At 40.3% G+C, this 18,818-nt stretch overlaps 1 protein-coding gene across 2 annotated transcripts in view; it reads right to left on the bottom strand.

Annotated features, from left to right (window-relative positions):
• Positions 1–5,899: 5,899 nt before the first annotated feature.
• The window catches only part of LYPD6 (LY6/PLAUR domain containing 6), a 108,665-nt gene continuing 95,746 nt past the window's right edge, over positions 5,900–18,818 (bottom strand). Inside the window, exons 4-6 of one of the 2 annotated variants that reach the window (XM_060151504.1) lie at positions 9,277–9,407; positions 7,258–7,376; positions 5,900–6,215 (exon numbers count right to left, since the gene is read on the bottom strand). In XM_060151504.1, coding sequence (XP_060007487.1) covers positions 6,164–6,215; positions 7,258–7,376; positions 9,277–9,407 — 302 coding nt within the window. In that variant the 3' untranslated portion in view covers positions 5,900–6,163. Of the gene's footprint in view, positions 7,377–9,276; positions 9,408–18,818 lie in introns of both variants that reach the window. The other variant, XM_060151505.1, reaches the window with a different exon arrangement.

Here is an 18,818-nt window from a genome sequence, read left to right on the forward strand (position 1 = left end):
AGATCACTGAAGAAATCAAAGGAGAAATAGAAAAATACATAGAAACAAATGACAATGAAAACACAACGACCCCAAACCTATGGGATGCAGCAAAAGCAGTTCTAAGAGGGAAGATTATAGCAATTCAATCTCACCTTAAGAAACAAAAAAATCTCAAATAAACAATCTAACCCTACACTTAAAACAACTAGAGAAAGGAGAACAAAGAAAACCCAAAGTCAGTAGAAGGAAAGAAATCATAAAGATCGCAGCAGAAATAAATGAAATAGAAATGGAGAAAACAATAGCAAAGATCAATAAAACTAAAACCTGGTTCTTTGAGAAGATAAACAAAATTGATAAACCCTTAGCCAGACTCACCAAGAAAAAAAGGGAGAGGATGCAAATCAATAGAACTAGCAATGAAAAAGGAGAAATCACAACTGACACTGCAGAAATACAAAGGATTATAAGAGACTACTACAAACAACTATATGCCAATAAAATGGACAACCACGAAAATGGACAAATTCTTGGAAAGGTGCAATTTTCCAAGACTGAACCAGGAAGAATTAGAAAATATAAACAGACCTATCACAAGTAATTAAATTGAAACTGTAATTTAAAATCTTCCAACAAACAAAAGTCCAGGACCAGATGGCTTCACAGGTGAATTCTATCAAACATTTAAAGAAGAGCTAACACCAATCCTTCTCAAACTCTTCCAAAATATTGCAGAGGGAGAAACACTCCCAAATTCATTCTACGAAGCCACCATCACCCTGATATCAAAACCAGAAAAAGATATCACAAAAGAAGAAAATTATAGACCAATATCACTGATGAACATTCATGCAAAAATCCTGAACAAAATACTAGCAAACAGAATCCAACAGCACATTAAAAGGATCATACACCATGATCAAGTGGGATTTATCCCAGGGATGCAAGCATTCTTCAGTGTATGCAAATCAATCAATGTGATATGCCACATCAACAAATTAAGGAATAAAAACCATATGATCATCTGAATAGATGCAGAAAAAGCTTTTGACAAAATTCAACACCCGTTTATGATAAAAACTCTCCAGAAAATGGACATAGAGGGAACCGACCTCAACATAATAAAGGCCATATATCACAAACCCACAGTAAGCACCATACTCAATGGTGAAAAACTGAAAGCATTTCCACAAAGATCAGGAACAAGACAAGGATGTCCAGTCTTGCCACTCTTATTCAGCACCATTTTGGAAGTCCTACCCACAGCAATCAGAGAATAAAAAGAAATAAAGGAAATACAAATTGGAAAAGAAGAAGTAAAACTGTCACTGTTTGCCGACAACATGATACTATACATAGAAAATCCTAACGTTGCCACCAGAACACTACTAGAACTAATCAATGAATTTGGTAAGGTTTCAGGATACAAAATTAATGCACAGAAATCTCTGGCATTCCTATACACCAATAACGAAAAATCAGAAAGACAAATTAAGGAAACACTCCCATTTACCATCACAACAAAAAGAATAAAATATGTAGGAATACACCTGCCTAAGGAGGTGGAAGTCTTGTACTCAGAAAACTATAAAACACTGATAAAAGAAATCAAAGATGACATAAACAGATGGAGAGATAGACCATGTTCTTGGATTGGAAGAATCAATACTGTGAAAATAACTATACCACCCAAAGCAATCTACAGATTCAATGCAATCCCTATCAAACTATCAATGCATTCTTCACAGAATTAGCACAAAAAATTTTACAATTCGTATGGAGACTCAAAAGACCCTGAGTAGCCAAAGCAATCTTGAGAAAGAAAAACGGAGTTGGAGGAATCAGGCTCCCTGACTTCGAACTATACCACAAAGCTACAGTAATCAAGACAGTATGATACTGGCACAAAAACAGAAATATAGATCAATGGAACAGGATAGAAAGCCCAGAGATAAACCCAGGCACGTGTGGAAACCTAATTTACGTCAAAGGAGTCAAGAACATACAATGGAGAAAAGACAGCCTCTTCAATAAGTGGTGCTGGGAAAACTGGACAGCTACGTATAAAAGAATGAAATTACAACACTACCTAACACCATACAGAAAGAAACTCCAAATGGATTAAGACTTACATATAAGACCAGACACTATAAAACTCTTAGAGGAAAACATAGGAAAAACACTCTTTGACATAAACCACAGCAAGATCTTTTTTGACCCACCTCCTACATAACAGAAACCAAAACAAAAATAAACTAATGGGACTTAATTAAACTTAAAAGCTTTTGCACAGCAAAGGAAACCATAAACAAGACAAAAAGATAACCCTCAAAATGGGAGAAAATATTTGCAAATGAAACAACAAACAAAGGATTAATCTCCAAAATACACAAACAGCTCATGGAGCTCAATATCAAAAAACAAACAATCCAGTTAAAAAATGGGCAGAAGACCTAAATAGACATTTCACCAAGAAATACATACAGATGGCCAAGAGGCACATGAAAAGATGCTCAACATCACTAATTATTAGAGAAATGCAAATCAAAATGACAATGAGGTATCACCTCATGCCAGTCAGAACGGCCATCATCAAAACATTTACAAACAATAAGTGCTACAAAGGGTGTGGTGAAAAGGGAACCCTCCTGCACTGTTGGTGGGAATGTAAATTGATACAACCACTATGGAAAACAGTATGGAGGTTACTTAAAATACTAAAAATAGAGCTACCATATGACCCAGCAATCCCACTACTGGGCATTCACCCTGAAAAAAACGTAATTCAAAAAGAGACATGTACTACAATGTTCATTCCAGCACTATTTACAATAGCCAGGACATAGAACCAACCTAAATGTCCATCGACAGATGAATGGATAAAGAAGATGTGGCACATATATACAATGGAATATTACTCAGCCATAAAAAGAAACGAAATTGAGTTATTTGTAGTGAGGTGGATGGACCTAGAGTCTGTCATACAGAGTGAAGTAAGTCAGAAAGAGAAAAACAAATGCCATATACTAACGCATATATATGGAATCTAAAATGAAAAAGAAAAAAAAATGGTACTGATGAACCTAGTTGCAGGGCAGGAATAAAGAGGAAGACATAGAGAATGCGCTTGAGGACACAGGGTGGGAGGAGAAAGCTGGGGCAAAGTTAGAGTAGCACGGACACATATACACTACCGAGTGTAAAATAGTTGGCTGGTGGGAAGCAGCAGCATAGCACAGGGAGATCAGCTCGGTGCTTTGCGATGAACTAGAGGGGTGGGATAGGGAGGGTGGGAGGGAGGCTCAAAAGGTAGTGGGTATGAGGACATGTGTATGCATATAGCTGATTCGCTTTGTTGTGCAACAGGAACTACCACAGTATTGTGAAGCAATTATACTCCAATAAAGATCTATTAAAAAAATTCTTTGGAAAGCGCTTTTGGTATTTCAGATAAAAGTTACAATAATGCAGCCAAGGTACCACATCTGGCTTTACATACCTGAAATGCCCTAAATGTTGTTTGCAAATAAAACCTTACAAATGTGTTAGGAAAGGAATATTAAATACCTTTGTAATGCAAAGGATCCTTTTTGAACCCCCAAATTGGGTTACCATGTAAATCTATGTTTTCAAAAGTCAGATTTCTATAAAAGCACAGTAGACCTGCAGTGCTGTTTACTGCAGGTAAACACACAGAGCTCTTCACAGAGGCTAGTAATAAGAGCTATGTTCATGTGGGCAGGACATTTTAACAAGCACCAGCCTTAGCACCCATCCATAGCCTGATAGAAAACCTCTAACTGTGGGGAAAGCATGCATTTCCCTGGAAATATCAACATAAAAAGTGTTGAAGAATAACCAGGAATCATAAATGAGCTGGAGTTTTTCAAGGTCATTTTCAATGTCTATCGTTTTACTAAGAAAAATGCAATAAATTTGCTGCATAGATGAAAATGACATTTATGCTTGTCAAATATTTGTTTCCTGTGGCAGAAGAAACCATCAAGGGAAAGCGTTTTCTATTGTATCAGCACTAACATAATTGACCCCAAGAATAGAATAAAATTTGAAAATAAATTGCTAATGGGATAGTACTTAAATATATAGATACACACACACACACCCCTTTTTATATTTCCTGATTTAACAAAGAAAATGTTCTAGGGAAAGTGCAGATCTGATCAAAAGGTCTGGCAATCCTTCCTTCTTTGATTTTCTGCAGCACTTACTGTCTGCATGAATCATTTGGCATGGGCGAATTGTCTTGTGTCTTTTCATGCATGTATTTCTTGTCTATACAATGAAAAAGTGAGCTCCTGGAAGGAAGTTCCCTTTGACACTAAACCCAATCAATGCCTTGTACATAACCGGGATGGCTTAATCACTGACTAGCATGTGCATTTGCAGGGAGGAGCCCAGTGAGATACACTTAAAACCTTTATTCATTGATTTACAAAATGTACAATATTTACAAAATTTAGGCATTAATCCCATATTGACATGAACGCTGTGGGGAGTCTAAAAATAAATAAATGGCACACAGGTTGATATACACATCGTGGCTCTTTGCACTTCAAGCTGTCACCAACCGTGGGATTTAATGGAAGGCTTAATGCAGTAGAAAAGTCAGATGGATGCCTAGTCCTGGGCCTTCCACATGAATGGCCCTTCCTTGGCTCCTTGAGGCTGGGAATGGTGAGCAAACCACTTTCTTTGAAGAGAATGAAACACCAGCCATTCTGACAGGTACATGGGGTGCATGTAGCCACATCTGTGTAGAATTTGCAGTGACCCCCCCGGGTGGCAGATGAGTCTGCACCATTGTGGATCTGGTCCCTACACACCACCAGGGAGGCTTTGGAGTGGTGCCTTCTCATTAAGAACCAAGATTTGGACTTTATCTCTTATTTTAATCACATGCAGTACTTGGAAGGTGTCAGTGGAGAGTGACCCATGCACAAAAATGTATTTGTAGGTATATACATCAAATTGTCATTGTCTTATGGCATCTTCAGATGGAAGATCAACCTGCCTCCTCTTTGACAGCAAAAGGAATGAATGAGGAAGCCATACCCACACCCCCCCCTAAAGAGAAAACATTGTCTGGGGACACACACAAAAGGCATCCTATAGAAGCAGGACTAGACAAACTCCACATGATAAAATGGACAAATTCCCATGATGTCAGGCCTGGAAGTCTTCCTAGGGGTGGCAATTCCACCTTCCCTTCCTCTTCCATCCCACCTCATCCCATATAACCTAAACTGGAAGGAAAGGCTTCATGTTACTTCTTAGAGCCTCAGTACCTTCATCTGTAACGTGTAAATACTAGTAACGTTCCTTACAGGGTTCTTGCAGGGATTACATGACCCAACTCATGTAAAGTGCTTACTGTGGCGTCTGGCACATAAGAGGTGCTTAGTAAATGTCTTGCTTTCTCTCTCCCTCTACGTCCCCTGCCCCAGTTGTAAGCAACATATTGATAAACCTACCAAACTCTGAATTAAGGTTTTTTGATGCAATTTAGATGATTTTGTTTCAGAGTTTCTGCCGTCAGTTCACATTGGGTCCCTGAAGGGGGCTCATTTTATGAGCCTGAGACATTTTCCTCTGCAGGGCAGATGGACCCTGACAACACTGGCCTCCTGATCAGCAACGACCCCACCGAAGTTCATGGAAATACACCCCCTAACCCTGCAGAGAAACTCATACCAGTGATGGTCACCACCCGAATACTTCTGGGACAATACCACTGAGAAAACCACGAGCAAAAACCTTGAGGCCAACACGTTACTCTTACTCACAACATAAATTAAGTTTTTTCAACACTGGTGCAAGTATTATAGATAACTTTCAACAAACATATATTACAAGCTCTACCACTGTTGAAAAATATGTATTCTAATTCGATCGTTTTGTTCAGAATAAAGAATCTTTTACAATATATTTTAGTCTCTAGTTATGCCATACAAAAATAAATATTGTATAAATGATTTATAAGGAAGAAGAAAAAGTTGGAGGTGCCAAAAATATAGGAAGGATGGTGAAAGTTTTACCATTTACTTCAAAAGCAATCATCTGAAAAAAATAAAAACATCTTACTGGGTCTCTTTACTAGTCTCACCATCACTCCAGTGGTCCACCTACTTCTCATCCTAAGATATTACATCTTCTTTTCCTATCAATCTTGAGACAACTTAATGCAGAGCCTTCTCCCTGAAGTCACTGGGGATCTGGAAGAGGGAGAACGAAGAAGGCTCTGGGGCAGTATAAACTGCAGATGAAAGGTTTGGCAGAGACACTTACTGCGCCCTCACAACGAACTCGGATCAACCCCGCACATCTGCCTTTCGTTTTGAAATCCTCTCTCTGTCTCAATTAGCTATGCCTGAATAGAACCTCATGGCTGGAGGAAATAGCCCCATACTGCTGTCAGCCTCTTTGGATACCTATGGGTCCAGGTAGCATCCAGGATTTCATGGAGCACAGTTAGGTGCCAAATCAAGGCCAATCTCACCAATTATATGAAGGGATAAGCAGTCACCTTATGGGTGCCAGTTCCATTAAGTTGGGAAAAATCCTTCTCCAGCCACCTCTCCTCCCATACAAAAAAACTTTTATGATTGCCTTTTTTTTTTTTATGTCCCATGAGTCCCGCCATTGGGAGAAGAGTACTGGGACAATTAAATTGGACAAACTGCTTACTAGTTTTCTAGGGACTTGGTCAGACTCTCCAAGGAAATAGTCCATTCATTTGGGAATCAAAGTTTTAAAACTCTAAAGCTATAAATGAATTCATGACTGGAGCACTCAAACCAGGGGTCATTGACCTTTCTGCTGAAGAACACAGATCTACACGTGTCCATATAACATATGCCTAACATCTCAGAGGGCTGCAGGACCTCCTGTGGCTCGTGCATGTATTCCAAACTAAAAGCCCCAAATCTCAGTAAATGCAGAGCTATTTTTTGGAGGGGAAACAAAGGTTATGGTATAGAATCCAGGGACTGTTTTGGGGGCAGGCTGCTTTGATGAGGTCTTGGACTTGAAATGACTACATTGGAGCAATGCTTGTTCCCCGTGGTAAGTGGAAGTGCCTGGCCTTGAAGACATCCGTGAGTGTTATGGTTTCACATGTGTGACTACTGTCAGGCCAATGCCTCATGCATGACTATGGGCCCTCCACGTCCCCATGGATCGTTACGACACATGGTGCCTTTGAGCTGCTATAACGTGAGTCCCAACCACACCCACAAGCAGGACACTATCACGGACATGCAGCCTCGGTGCCCATTTGTCTGATTTATGGGTGACGTTGTGGTAAATGTGGCATCACTTTCATTTCGGGGGAGTGGCAAGTTACAGATATTTCCTTCACAACAGGAAGTGCAGACCTGAAAGAAAGGAAGAGAAAAAGAAGGGTGATGAGAAGCTGGCAGGTCTGGGAGGGGGCCAGAGATTTTTGAAGGAATTGTCTCCCTCACAGCAAAACTCAAATGAGAGTTACCTGTTATACAAAGGAGACACCAACCCTGCATTTAAGGGGGTGGGATGAAATTTCACCTGGTTTATCACAATAAACCCCTGTCCCCCAGGCTAAATTCTAGGAATGTGCATTCTGTTTTTGACATCCTACCATGTGGTTATTACACAGTTTTACAGTCTTCCTAGGTCTCAGCTCTTCCATCTATGAAATGGGAATTGTAATACTTACCTTTCTCAGAGACACTCTCATGGTAAACGTTCATTTGCCAAGTTTTCACAGTGAAAGTGAAGTGGCTACAACGCAGTGAATTTAAACTTAAGTATTTACTTTCGTTAGAATTGTCTGCATAATTAGCTCCATTCCAGTGGGTGAGTTAAAGTTTGAAGGGTTTTCATTTACGCAATTACTCCTGCTTTATACTGCTTTCCTCACGCATCATAAGAAAAAATAAACCCCAAAGGGTTATAGACAGAAATTATTTTGGGCCTTGGCTACACAAAGTACGGTAGCTTCAGCTTCAACTGGGAATTTATTAGAAATGCAGAATCTCAAAACTTGCACCAAAGTGAGGAATTTAGAATGTGCATTTGAACAAGATCCCCAAGTGATTCATAGGCACAGTAACGTTCTAAAAACTCTATGATGCTTAATATCCTATACAGTCATTATCCTGCAGAGGTCTGAGTTTGGTCACAGTTGACATGGGCTAAGATGACATTATAATGTTGAGGAGAGAAACTAGAGGTCAGAAGTGACTCTGGATTCTGTCTCTGTTACTAGCTGTGTCACCTGAGCCCATGACATCACTTCTCTGATCTATAGCTTCCACTTGGCTAAAGTAGCCACTATAACCTGAGAGCCAAGCTTAGCCTGGGGGAGGGGGGAGGTCAAGTAAAACCCTTGGGATTACCTTTCATATTTCACTTATTATGTATGACAATTATTTCTCAGTAAAACTGAAAAAAAATTAATTCTTTGTGTTTTCGACAAGTTACTTGAAAATTGGGTGTCTTCTTAAGAGAAAGAAGCCCCTACTAACAGTAAGAGTGGGAGTTGCCCCCAATCACCAGGAAGGCAGCCTGATGGGGAGAAGTGGGCAGCCTCCAAAAAAAGGTCAAGGGCTGATATACAAGATCACAGGTACAGCCAGCTCGGAACGACGGGCGAGAGAGTCAGGAGCATCCCCCACTCCAACCATGAGTCAGGCTGCCTTTCTCTGAGTCTCTATATTCTCCTTCTCCATAGAAGGCAAGGCTGCCTTCTAAGTTTGTTTTACACTGAGTGCTTCTGACCAGGCACCAGAGGGAGGCATCCCACAAGGAGATGGTCCTCTTGTCACCTGCTCAAATGACTCAGGAGCCAATGGATACCCTCCCCAAATCAGCATCCCAATAGAGATATGAACCCCGCTTTACAGAAAGTTATCAAAGCTAAATTGCCTTGGCCATCTTCAGCTGACTGAACTGTTAGTACATCTGCAATGCTCTACCATGAGGGCATAACTGGCCCCTTGCTCCTGTCCCTTTTGGTAACTTTATTACTTTCTTCTGAGTGAAGAAAGGGCTTAGAGTAATTCCAATACCCTCTTGGTCTTGTGTTTACATAATTTATACCAGTTATCCTGTGCCCTAGTATAAATTTTTATTCCTTTAGCGCCAACAGGAAAGGGAGCATCTTGTCATAACGGTATAAAGACAGTCAAAAGCCAGCCTACGTCAGGGAGTAAGGATTGGCTCATGAACCCTGGTGGGCGTCTGGAGAGGAGGAAGCCTGACTATGCTGTCCTGTCACTTGCTTTGTTGCCAGACCTTGTGGCCTTCATGCTCGGAGTCTCTGCAGCCAGTGGACAAGCAGTCTTCCAGCGGAACGCAGCGCTTGGTGACAGAGATGCTGTTTCCTGTGACTTCCATGGTGTGCTGAGTGTAGCAGTATCTAGTCTCTGTCAACAGAGAAAATTTGTTTTAATTGAGACGAGAAATGTTAGCCCAACCTGCTTGAAAGGGAAACAGGTGTGTCGACACTAGGATCTAACAGCATCTGGAACATATACTGTGTCAAGTTGATATCTGGTCCCAAAGATCTCCTTGGAGAGATCCACTTCACCGTGGTAGAAAGGAGGCCTTCTGAAGAATACTGGTCTCTCTGCCCATAAATCTCCATAAACCAAGACCCAGTAGTATTAGTCTTTGCCTTCCAACAAATTTTGCCACTGTGTTGATTTTTATTTTTAGGGGAGGAGAGGTTTGGAGCGATGATTGAGGATGTGAGAGTCATAGTAATTTTCAGGAAGACGAAGGGGTGAAAACATTCAAAGAACACAAGGTTAAAATAAAAAAAGTAAGGCAGGTAACAAAGATCTTCAAATTGAGAAAAGACTATAGGGGAGACTGGTGTGTGTGTGTGTGTGTGTGTGTGTCCAAGTGTGTGTGTGTGCTCACACACACGACTGGGAAACAGCTATTTCCAAGTAAGACAGAATGATTAAAAATAGATTCATTGTATCTGGAGAAAATGACTTTATCCAAAAGAGAACTTCTTGCCTATGAGCATAGCTGGATCCTACAATTCATGACAGGAGAAAACTAACCCAACACGAAAGGCATTCCAGATTGAGGAGTCTCACCATCTCTCCCCAGCGTGATTTCAGTATCTTTCCAAAAAGGCAGACGAAGACCATGAAGTGAGTTTCTAGAGTCCCTCTAAGCTTAGGAGTCTGAAAACTTGAGATTTCTTCCAAAATTCTATGGACAATTTCTTAACTTGCAATTTAAAGAAAAATGGTTTTGTCAGTGTAATTCTTTAAGGCCTCCAGGTGGTATCAGCTTTCTAAGTCTGGGATTTAGGAGAAAGTTCCTGCTCCACTTTTAGATTGAAAACAAAAAAAAGAATAATTCGCCATGGCTCACAGGCCCAGCCGCTCCATGGCATGTGGGATCTTCCCGGACCGGGGCACGAACCCGTGTCCCCTGCATTGGCAGGCGGACTCTCAACCACTGCGCCACCAGGGAAGCCCAAAAAGAATAATTCTTAAGAAATGTCATTGAGGTGTTTTTCATCCATATCTTGGACTGAACTTTTCATGCTTTATACATTTTGGATATTTCGTGGCTAATATGGAATTATGACCTTCTATGATATTATTTATTAGGCAATAAAAATTCCCCTCACCAAAGTACTAACATCAAGAGAAGAAAGCTCAGGGATTTTCGGCCCTGAGAATGAGCTAATACAGACCACACAGACACATCTAGGGAGTCATGAAAATCAGGGGTTTTAATATTCTTCCTAGACATCCCCATCTGACAGAACCCGAGTGGCCTGAGTCTCGCTAAGGGCGAAGACTCGCCCAACATTGGTATGTGTACCTGAACTGAGTCTGTGTCAATGCCCTCCCCCAAACGCTGTCTCCACACTGCCCCCCGACCAGAATTTCATCACTTGGGATCAGGTGAGGGCAGTTCCTAGCTTGATTAAGATTCTGGGGGCTCTTTGGAGTGGGGTAAAAGTAAGGTCACCCTATGAGCTCACAAGAAAACCTGAAAGTTTTGCACCTGGCAATGATTCTCCCAAAGCTCGAAAATATTTCAAAATTGGAGTGGTTGTTTTTCTGATGAAGAGATGGCATGATTTATTTATTTATTTTTTAAGACTTTAACGGGGTTTAACAACTGGAGGCCAGTGCCCTGAGAGCTTTACCACATCTTTCAGAGAGGACTGGTTTACTTCTTTAGTATCAGACTTGGGTGTTAATGGCCATGCTAGGGACCCCTTTCTTAGCCCCACTCCCACTTCAGACATTCAAGAAAGCCACGTTCTTATCTCCTGTCTCCTCTTCCCGCAGCTGGAGCAGCTGCCAGAGGTTTTATTGCTCCGAGTATAAATCTGAGCAGATAAGATCATACATTTATGGAATAAGTAAATCATTTCATGGTTTCAGTTTTGGAAATTAGGTTTGTCCCTCAAGTATTGAATTATCTTGTTTTCAGGATAAGCCTTAAAATAACAATTGGTGAACATGATAGAACCACTTTTTGTTCATACTTTTATGTCCATAACAAACTCTCTTTTAATTTATGAACTGGAAGCTTATTCCATTATGTGAAAGTAGAAACAATTGATGAACCTGTTTTTGTTTTTTTCAAGATGATATGCAAAAGCCCAATACCTAGTAAGCCAATTCTTGCCATTCCGGGGCGAAAATGGTGATCAGTGATGAGACTGGATAAGAATTTTTTCTTACACTTCACCAAGTCCAATCCATACAACAAAGATATATTGAGAGTACCCCATTACTTGCGGCAGTAAAGACCTCAGATCTGAAGCAGCAATCACTTGAAAATATCCATTCTTACCTCGCAAAACCCCGCGGTGAGTTGTGAAATGTTAACGTGGAAAAGGGTTCTATGGTTCAATAAGTTTTGGAAATGCTCAAGGTTGAGCAGCTTTCTTTAGTGGATAACTTACGAAAGGCTTGAATTTGTATTGTGATCTCCAAGGCGGGGTGAGAGGACGGGGCAAGCAGGCAGAATTTCCCAAGCAGAACTAGGTGGACCACATGTGGCTTATCACTGGTGGTAGGATTGATAAAAACTGAGTTTCAGCCCCAGAGCCCTGCTTGCCATGCATTTTGAATAATCCTTGAGTTAGTAATGAGGTTATATGAGAATCAAGCCTGCTGATAACTTCACACTAAAAGGATTTCAAAGACTTTTATCTAAAAGATAAAAGATGGATTTGAATTTCTACCAGTTTACTTTCAGCCTCTATATCTCATATTCCACAACTGCATGGAATTCCCAGAGGCTGTGAAACAAAAGTCTTTTACTGTGAGACTCACTGGCATTCAACTAAAATCAGAACTGGGTAAGAAAGCTTAATCAACTATCGGAGAATACAATTTTTATGAAATTCACACACATACACACACACAGAGTTTCTTGCAGATAGCATATAGTTGGGTCATGTGTTTTAGTATTCTGCCAATCCATTCCTTTTACTTTTACATTTAATGTAATTATTTACATGTAGCACTTAATTCTGCCATTTTAATTTTAATTTTCTGTTTGTTCTATTTTGGGTTGTTTGTTTTTTGTCTATTTTCTTTTTCCGGCATTCCTGTGGGTTACTTGAACATTTTCTAGAATTCCATTTTGAGTTATCTATAGGGTTTTGGGGTGTATCTCTTTGTATAGTTTTTCTTTTGTGTGTGTGTTTTTTCATGATTGCTCAGGTATTAAATTATATGCATAACTTATCATAGTCTGCTGGCATCATTTTATCAGTTCGAGTGAAGTATAGCAATCTCACCTCTGTTCATGTCTTATTACCCTCTCTTGTTTGTAATATAATTGTCTTCAGCAATCCCCTACATACATTTAGAACCATATTAGCATTACAATTTTTGCTTCAACCATCAAACATAATTTAGAAAACTCAAGAGAAAAAAGACAATCGTATTGTCAAAGACATATTTTTGCTTACCATGTTTTTTCTTCCTTTCTGCTGCTCCAAGTTTCCTTCTTTCATCATTTCCTTTCTGTGTCTGTCTTTGTGTAGATTTCTTTAGTTTTATCTTCTTTGGGGTTCACCCACCTTCTTGAATCTGCAGGATTTCATCTTTTACCAAATTTAGAAGGTTTAATCCATAATTTCTTTGAGTACTTTTTTCAGCTCTGCACTTTTTCTGTTCTTCTGAGACTCCAGTGACACAGTGTTAAATCTTTTGTTATACTCCCACAGATCGCTGAGGCTCTGTTTTTGTTTTTGTTTAAATTTTTTAATCTATTTTCTCTCTGGTGTTCAGAAGTGGTAATTTCTATTGTTCTACCTTCCAGTTCACTGATTCTTTCCTCTCTCTTCCACTCTACTGTTGAACCCATCCACTCAGTGTTAACTTCAGTTACAGTATTTACAGTTCTGAACTTTCCATCTGGTTCTTCTTTATATTTTCTATTTCCTTGCTTAGACTTTATTTCTCATTTGTTTCAAGTTTGTTTATAATTATTCATTGAAACATTTTTATTATGGTTGTTTTAAATCTTTGTTAGGTAATTCTAACATCTTTGTAGTTATCTAACTGTTGGTATCTATTAATTGTAATTTTTCATTCTGTTTGAGATCTTCCTGGTACAACAAGTGATTTTTTTATTGAAACCTGGACATTTTGGTATTATGTTATGACATTCTGGATCTTTTTTTTTTTTAACACCTTTATTGGAGTATAATTGCTTTACATTGTTGTGTTAGTTTCTGCTGTATAACAAAGTGAATCAGCTATATATATACTTATATCCCCATATCTGCTCCCTCTTGTGACTCCCTTCTACCCTCCCGATCCCACCCTTCTCGTTGGTCACAGAGCACCAAGCTGATCTCCCTGTGCTATGAGGCTGCTTCCCACTAGCTACCTATTTTACATTTGGTAGTGTATATACATCCATGCCACTCTCTCACTTCATCCCAGCTTACCCTTCCCCTTCCCCGTGTCCTCTAGTCCACTCTCTATGTCTGTGTTTTCATTCCTGTCCTGCCTCTAGGTTCTTCAGAACCTTTTTTTTTTTTTTTAAGATTCCATGTATATGTGTTAGCATACGGTATTTGTTTTTCTATTTCTGACTTACTTCACTCTGTATAACAGTCTCTAGGTCCATCCACCTCACTACAAATAACTCAATTTCATTCCTTTTTATGGCTGAGTAATATTCCATTGTATATATGTGCCACATCTTCTTCATCCATTCATCTGTCGATGGACACTTAGGTTGCTTCCATGTCCTGGCTATTGTAAATAGAGCTGCAATGAACATTTTGGTACATGACTCTTTTTGAATTATGTTTTTCTCAGGGTATATGCCCAGTAGTGGGATTGCTGGGTCATATGGTAGCTCTATTTTTAGTATTTTAAGGAACCTCCAAACTGTTCTCCATAGTGGCTGTATCAATTTACATTCCCACCAACAGTGCAAGAGGGCTCCCTTTTCTCCACACCCTCTCCAGCATTTATCATTTGTAGACCTTTTGATGATGGCTATTCTGACCCGTGTGGGGTGATACCTCATTGTAGTTTTGATTTGCATTTCTCTAATGATTAGTGATGTTGAGCATCCTTTCATGTGTTTGTTAGCAATCTGTATATCTTCTTTGGAGAAATGTCTATTTAGGTCTTCTGCCCATTTTTGGATTGGGTTGTATTTTTTTTGATATTGAGCTGCATGAGCTGCTTGTATTATTTGGAGATTAATCCTTTGTCAGTTGCTTCATTTGCAAATATTTTCTCCCATTCTGAGGGTTGTCTTTTCGTCTTGTTTAGGTTTCCTTTGCTGTGCAAAAGCTGTTAAGTTTCATTAGGTCCCATTTGTTTATTTTTATTTCCATTTCTCTAGGAGGTGGGTCAAAAAGGATCTTGCTGTGATTTATGTCATAGAGTATTCTGCCTATGTTTTCCTCTAAGAGTTTTATAGTGTCTGAGCTTACATTTACGGTCTTTAATCCATATTGAGTTTACTTTTGTGTACGGTGTTAGGGAGTGTTCTAATTTCATTTTTTTACATGTAGCTGTCCAGTTTTCCCAGCACCACTTATTGAAGAGGCTGTCTTTTCTCCATTGTATATTCTTGCCTCCTTTTGTCAAAGATAGGGGACCATATTTGCATGGGTTTATCTCTGGGCTTTCTATCCTGTTCCATTTACCTATATTTCTGTTTTTGTGCCAGTACCATACTGTCTTGATTACTGTAGCTTTGTCATATAGTCTGAAGTCAGGGAATCTGATTCCTCCAGCTTTGTTTTTCTTTTTCAAGATTGCTTTGGCTATTCGGGGTCTTTTGTGTTTCCATACAAATTGTGAACTTTTTTGTTCTAGTTCTGTGAAAAATGCCATTGGTAGTTTGATAGGGATTGCACTGAATCTGTAGATTGCTTTGGGTAGTATAGTCATCTGGATCTTATTTAAACCTTCTGTTTTAGCTAACGTCCTCTGATACAGTCCCAGTAGGGGAAGGGGGGCTGCTGCCTCATTACTGCTAGGTAGCAGTCAAGTCCAGGTTCCCTACTCTGTCTCCTTTCACAGCTGAGAGGGCTCTCCTAATTATTTCTCGATGGAAGTGGGATTTCCAGCTCCTCACTAGGCCTCCTATGATACCTTGCTGGCTGAGAGTGGTAGGAGTGCCTTGTTAATGATCCCCACATGGCCTCAACTGATGCCACTCTACTGATGTGTGTGTGTGGCCTCATTACCACTGGGCACTAGTGGAGTCCTGACTCTTCACTAGGCCTCCTCTGACACAACCCCAACAGGGAGGGGGATAACAATGTCATTATTGCTGGATGAGGACAGAAGTCCAGGCCCCAGACATGGTCTCTACTGACACTATGGGGGAGGCCTCATTACCACCTAGGGGGGATAAAAGTCTCTCCTATTCACTTTTTTCTGACAGCATCTCAGAAGAGGATGGTGTGTCTCATCACAGCCTGTTGAGTGTGGAAGTGTAAGCCTTTGTTAGCTTGCGGGGAGGGACCTATAATTTTTTTTTCTGTGGTATTTGGCTGGAGTAGAGTGATTATTGTCTAGAAGATTTCTGTCTTTCTGGGCTACCCACTTCTTGGTCCTTCGGCTATGGAGGACTAACTTTCGTTGGAATTTATTTTTTTTGGTACTTGTGGCATTTCCAGGTTGCCAGCTTCTTCATCTCCAAGTCTGGAAAATATGGGACAAAAAGAAAACCCAGAGAACTCACCTCCTTGGGTCTTGAGGTCCTTAGCTAGTCTGCCTTTTTCTCTCCATCTTTCAGAGTCTTTTTTTTTTTTCATATATATAATATTCAGGAATTTAGTTGTACTTAGAAGGAAGAATAGAAAAATCCATCTGCTCTGTCTTTCCAAAAATCCTCAGCACTTCTGACACTTTGAGCTAGCTAGTTCTGTTTTGGGGGGACTGACCTGTGCAATGTAGGATATTTAGCAGGATCTGTGGCCTCTTCTCACTAGATGCCAGTAGCAGCCCCAACTGTGGCAACCAAAAATGTTTCCATATATTAGTAAATGTCCCCTGAGGGGCAAAATCACTCCCAGTTAAGATGTACTGTTCAAGATTATAATCTTCTTGAGAATAAAGTCCATTCTTGTTCATGTCTGCATTTCCCTGCCAACCCTCCTCCCCAAATACAGCACAGGACCTTGCACAATATAGCAGGTGCTTAATGTATTAAGAATAGAGATGGATGGGTGGGAAGAATACATGTACCTGACTTCTACAACTCAAGATTGAACCAAATCAAAACATTTTAACTTAGTTCTATGATATCTATAACACCTCTTCCATTTCTGTAGTTTGAGTGATCTCTTCAAATTTGAAAGTGAAATAAGACTATATTTCAATCAGTTGTGCAACTTTCACACAGTGTAACTGCTTTGGAAAATTATTTGCCAGGATCTACTAAATCTAAACCTGTGCATATTCTAGGAATCAGCAATTCCACCCTTACATATATAGCCAACAAAAATGATAAGTACTAGAATGTTCATAGAATAATTCTCTATACAAAAAAAACCCTTGGAAACTACAAAAATGCCCAATGGTAGAATAAATAAATAAGTTATGGCATATACTCACACAGCAATGAGAATGAACGGCCTAGAAGCAGATTTAACAAAATGGACAAATCTCCCATAATACTGAGTGACTAGTAGTTCCTAGCTTTTTCTTTTCTTTCCCAAGTAAGAAATTTCTCAAGGCAGAAATTAAAAATAAATACTTAGCAACCAGATTGACTCGTAACTGCTCCCCTTTACCCTGCAGTCAGCATCTCTTGAAGAAACCACCAAACAGATACTTCTCTCTTTTTTAAAAACACCATCCACAGCTCTTAAGGACAGGTGACAGGCTCACTTGAGGAATCTCTCTTTTAAAGCATATCACTGAAACTCAGAAAGCAATGCTTTTATTTCCAGACAAAGGCCAAGGAGGTGGCTGGAAAAAGGGTGCAAAGCTAGTGAGGATAGACAGGACTTTACGGTGGACGGTAGTTAAAATCAAAGCAACAGGCAAAAGCATCAAATGGATGCTTCCTATCTGAGGCAACTGCGTTAACAGAAAATACTTAGTCAAAAACACTGAATTACAGTAGGTCAGATGCTCTCAGGGTACAAAAAAAATCTTGCTTAGGCTGACAGAAGAACTTTTGTTTAAAAAGTTGCTGGAAAAATTCTAACTGAAGAGTGATTCTGAGAATTCCAATGCCACTTGAGAAGAACCAAGAAATGGTAGGATAAAATGAAAATAGCAACAAAAATCTTATGAAAGCATAGGTGAGCTACCAAGGCAGACAGGATTTGAAGAACAAGATACCAGCAAAACCAGCAACACGGTAAGCTGAGCCCAACACCCTGTACCTGTTCTGCCCTCGAGGCACTTGCTGATCAGAAGTTGCACACATGAAGAGGCTGAGAAGACAGGCAGAAAGCCCTGCTGAGGGGCCGAGAAGCTAAGCAGAACCTTTGTCGGTCTAGCGGGAATTGGGAGTCGCAAACAGGAAGGCAGAGTGAGCAGGGAAGCCAGGAGACAAGGGAAGTGTGGAAGAGGAGGGGAGCTGACCGGCTAGGTATAGAATTCTACGTTGGCAGTTATATGCGTTCAGTGCTTTAAAAGCGTCGTTCCATCTACTTCTAGCTTTTATTGCTTCTGTCCATACTACGTGTTGGCAAGCTTGTGCAGCAACCAGCACTCTCAGGCACTGCTGGGGAGACTGCAAGTTGGTAGAGCAACTCTGGAAACTGTTAGGCAAAATCCAGTAAAGAGGGCTTCCCTGGTGGTGCAGTGGTTGAGAGTCCGCCTGCCGATGCAGGGGACACGGGTTCGTGCCCCAGTCCGGGAAGATCCCACATGCTGCAGAGCGGCTGGGCCCGTGAGCCATGGCCGCTGAGCCTGTGCGTCTGGAGCCTGTGCTCCGCAACGGGAGAGGCCGCAACAGTGAGAGGCCCGCGTACCGCAAAAAAAAAAAAAAAAAAAATCCAGTAAAGGCAAAGCATGAGTACCGCCTGTCCGGGGTGTGGAACCTGGGATAGACCTGGCAGAAATGCATATATCCCCGCACCAAAAGACATGTACAAGACTGCTGTGCATGGAAGCAACCCAAATGCCTATCAACAGAATGGATGGATTTTAGTATATTCATAAAATGATCTGCTGTACTTCTGGGAGAAAGAATGACTTTGCGACTCAAAAAAACACTGATGAATTTGACATATAGAATGTGGGAAAGAAAGGAGGACATTCTGTGTGGTTCCATTTATAGAAATCTGCATGGCAGTCACAGTTGCATTACCTTTGGGAGGTGGGGTGTAAAGCCTGGTG

The sequence above is a fragment of the Lagenorhynchus albirostris genome, chromosome 6, assembly GCF_949774975.1.
Source record: "Lagenorhynchus albirostris chromosome 6, mLagAlb1.1, whole genome shotgun sequence".
Lineage (NCBI taxonomy): Eukaryota > Metazoa > Chordata > Mammalia > Artiodactyla > Delphinidae > Lagenorhynchus > Lagenorhynchus albirostris.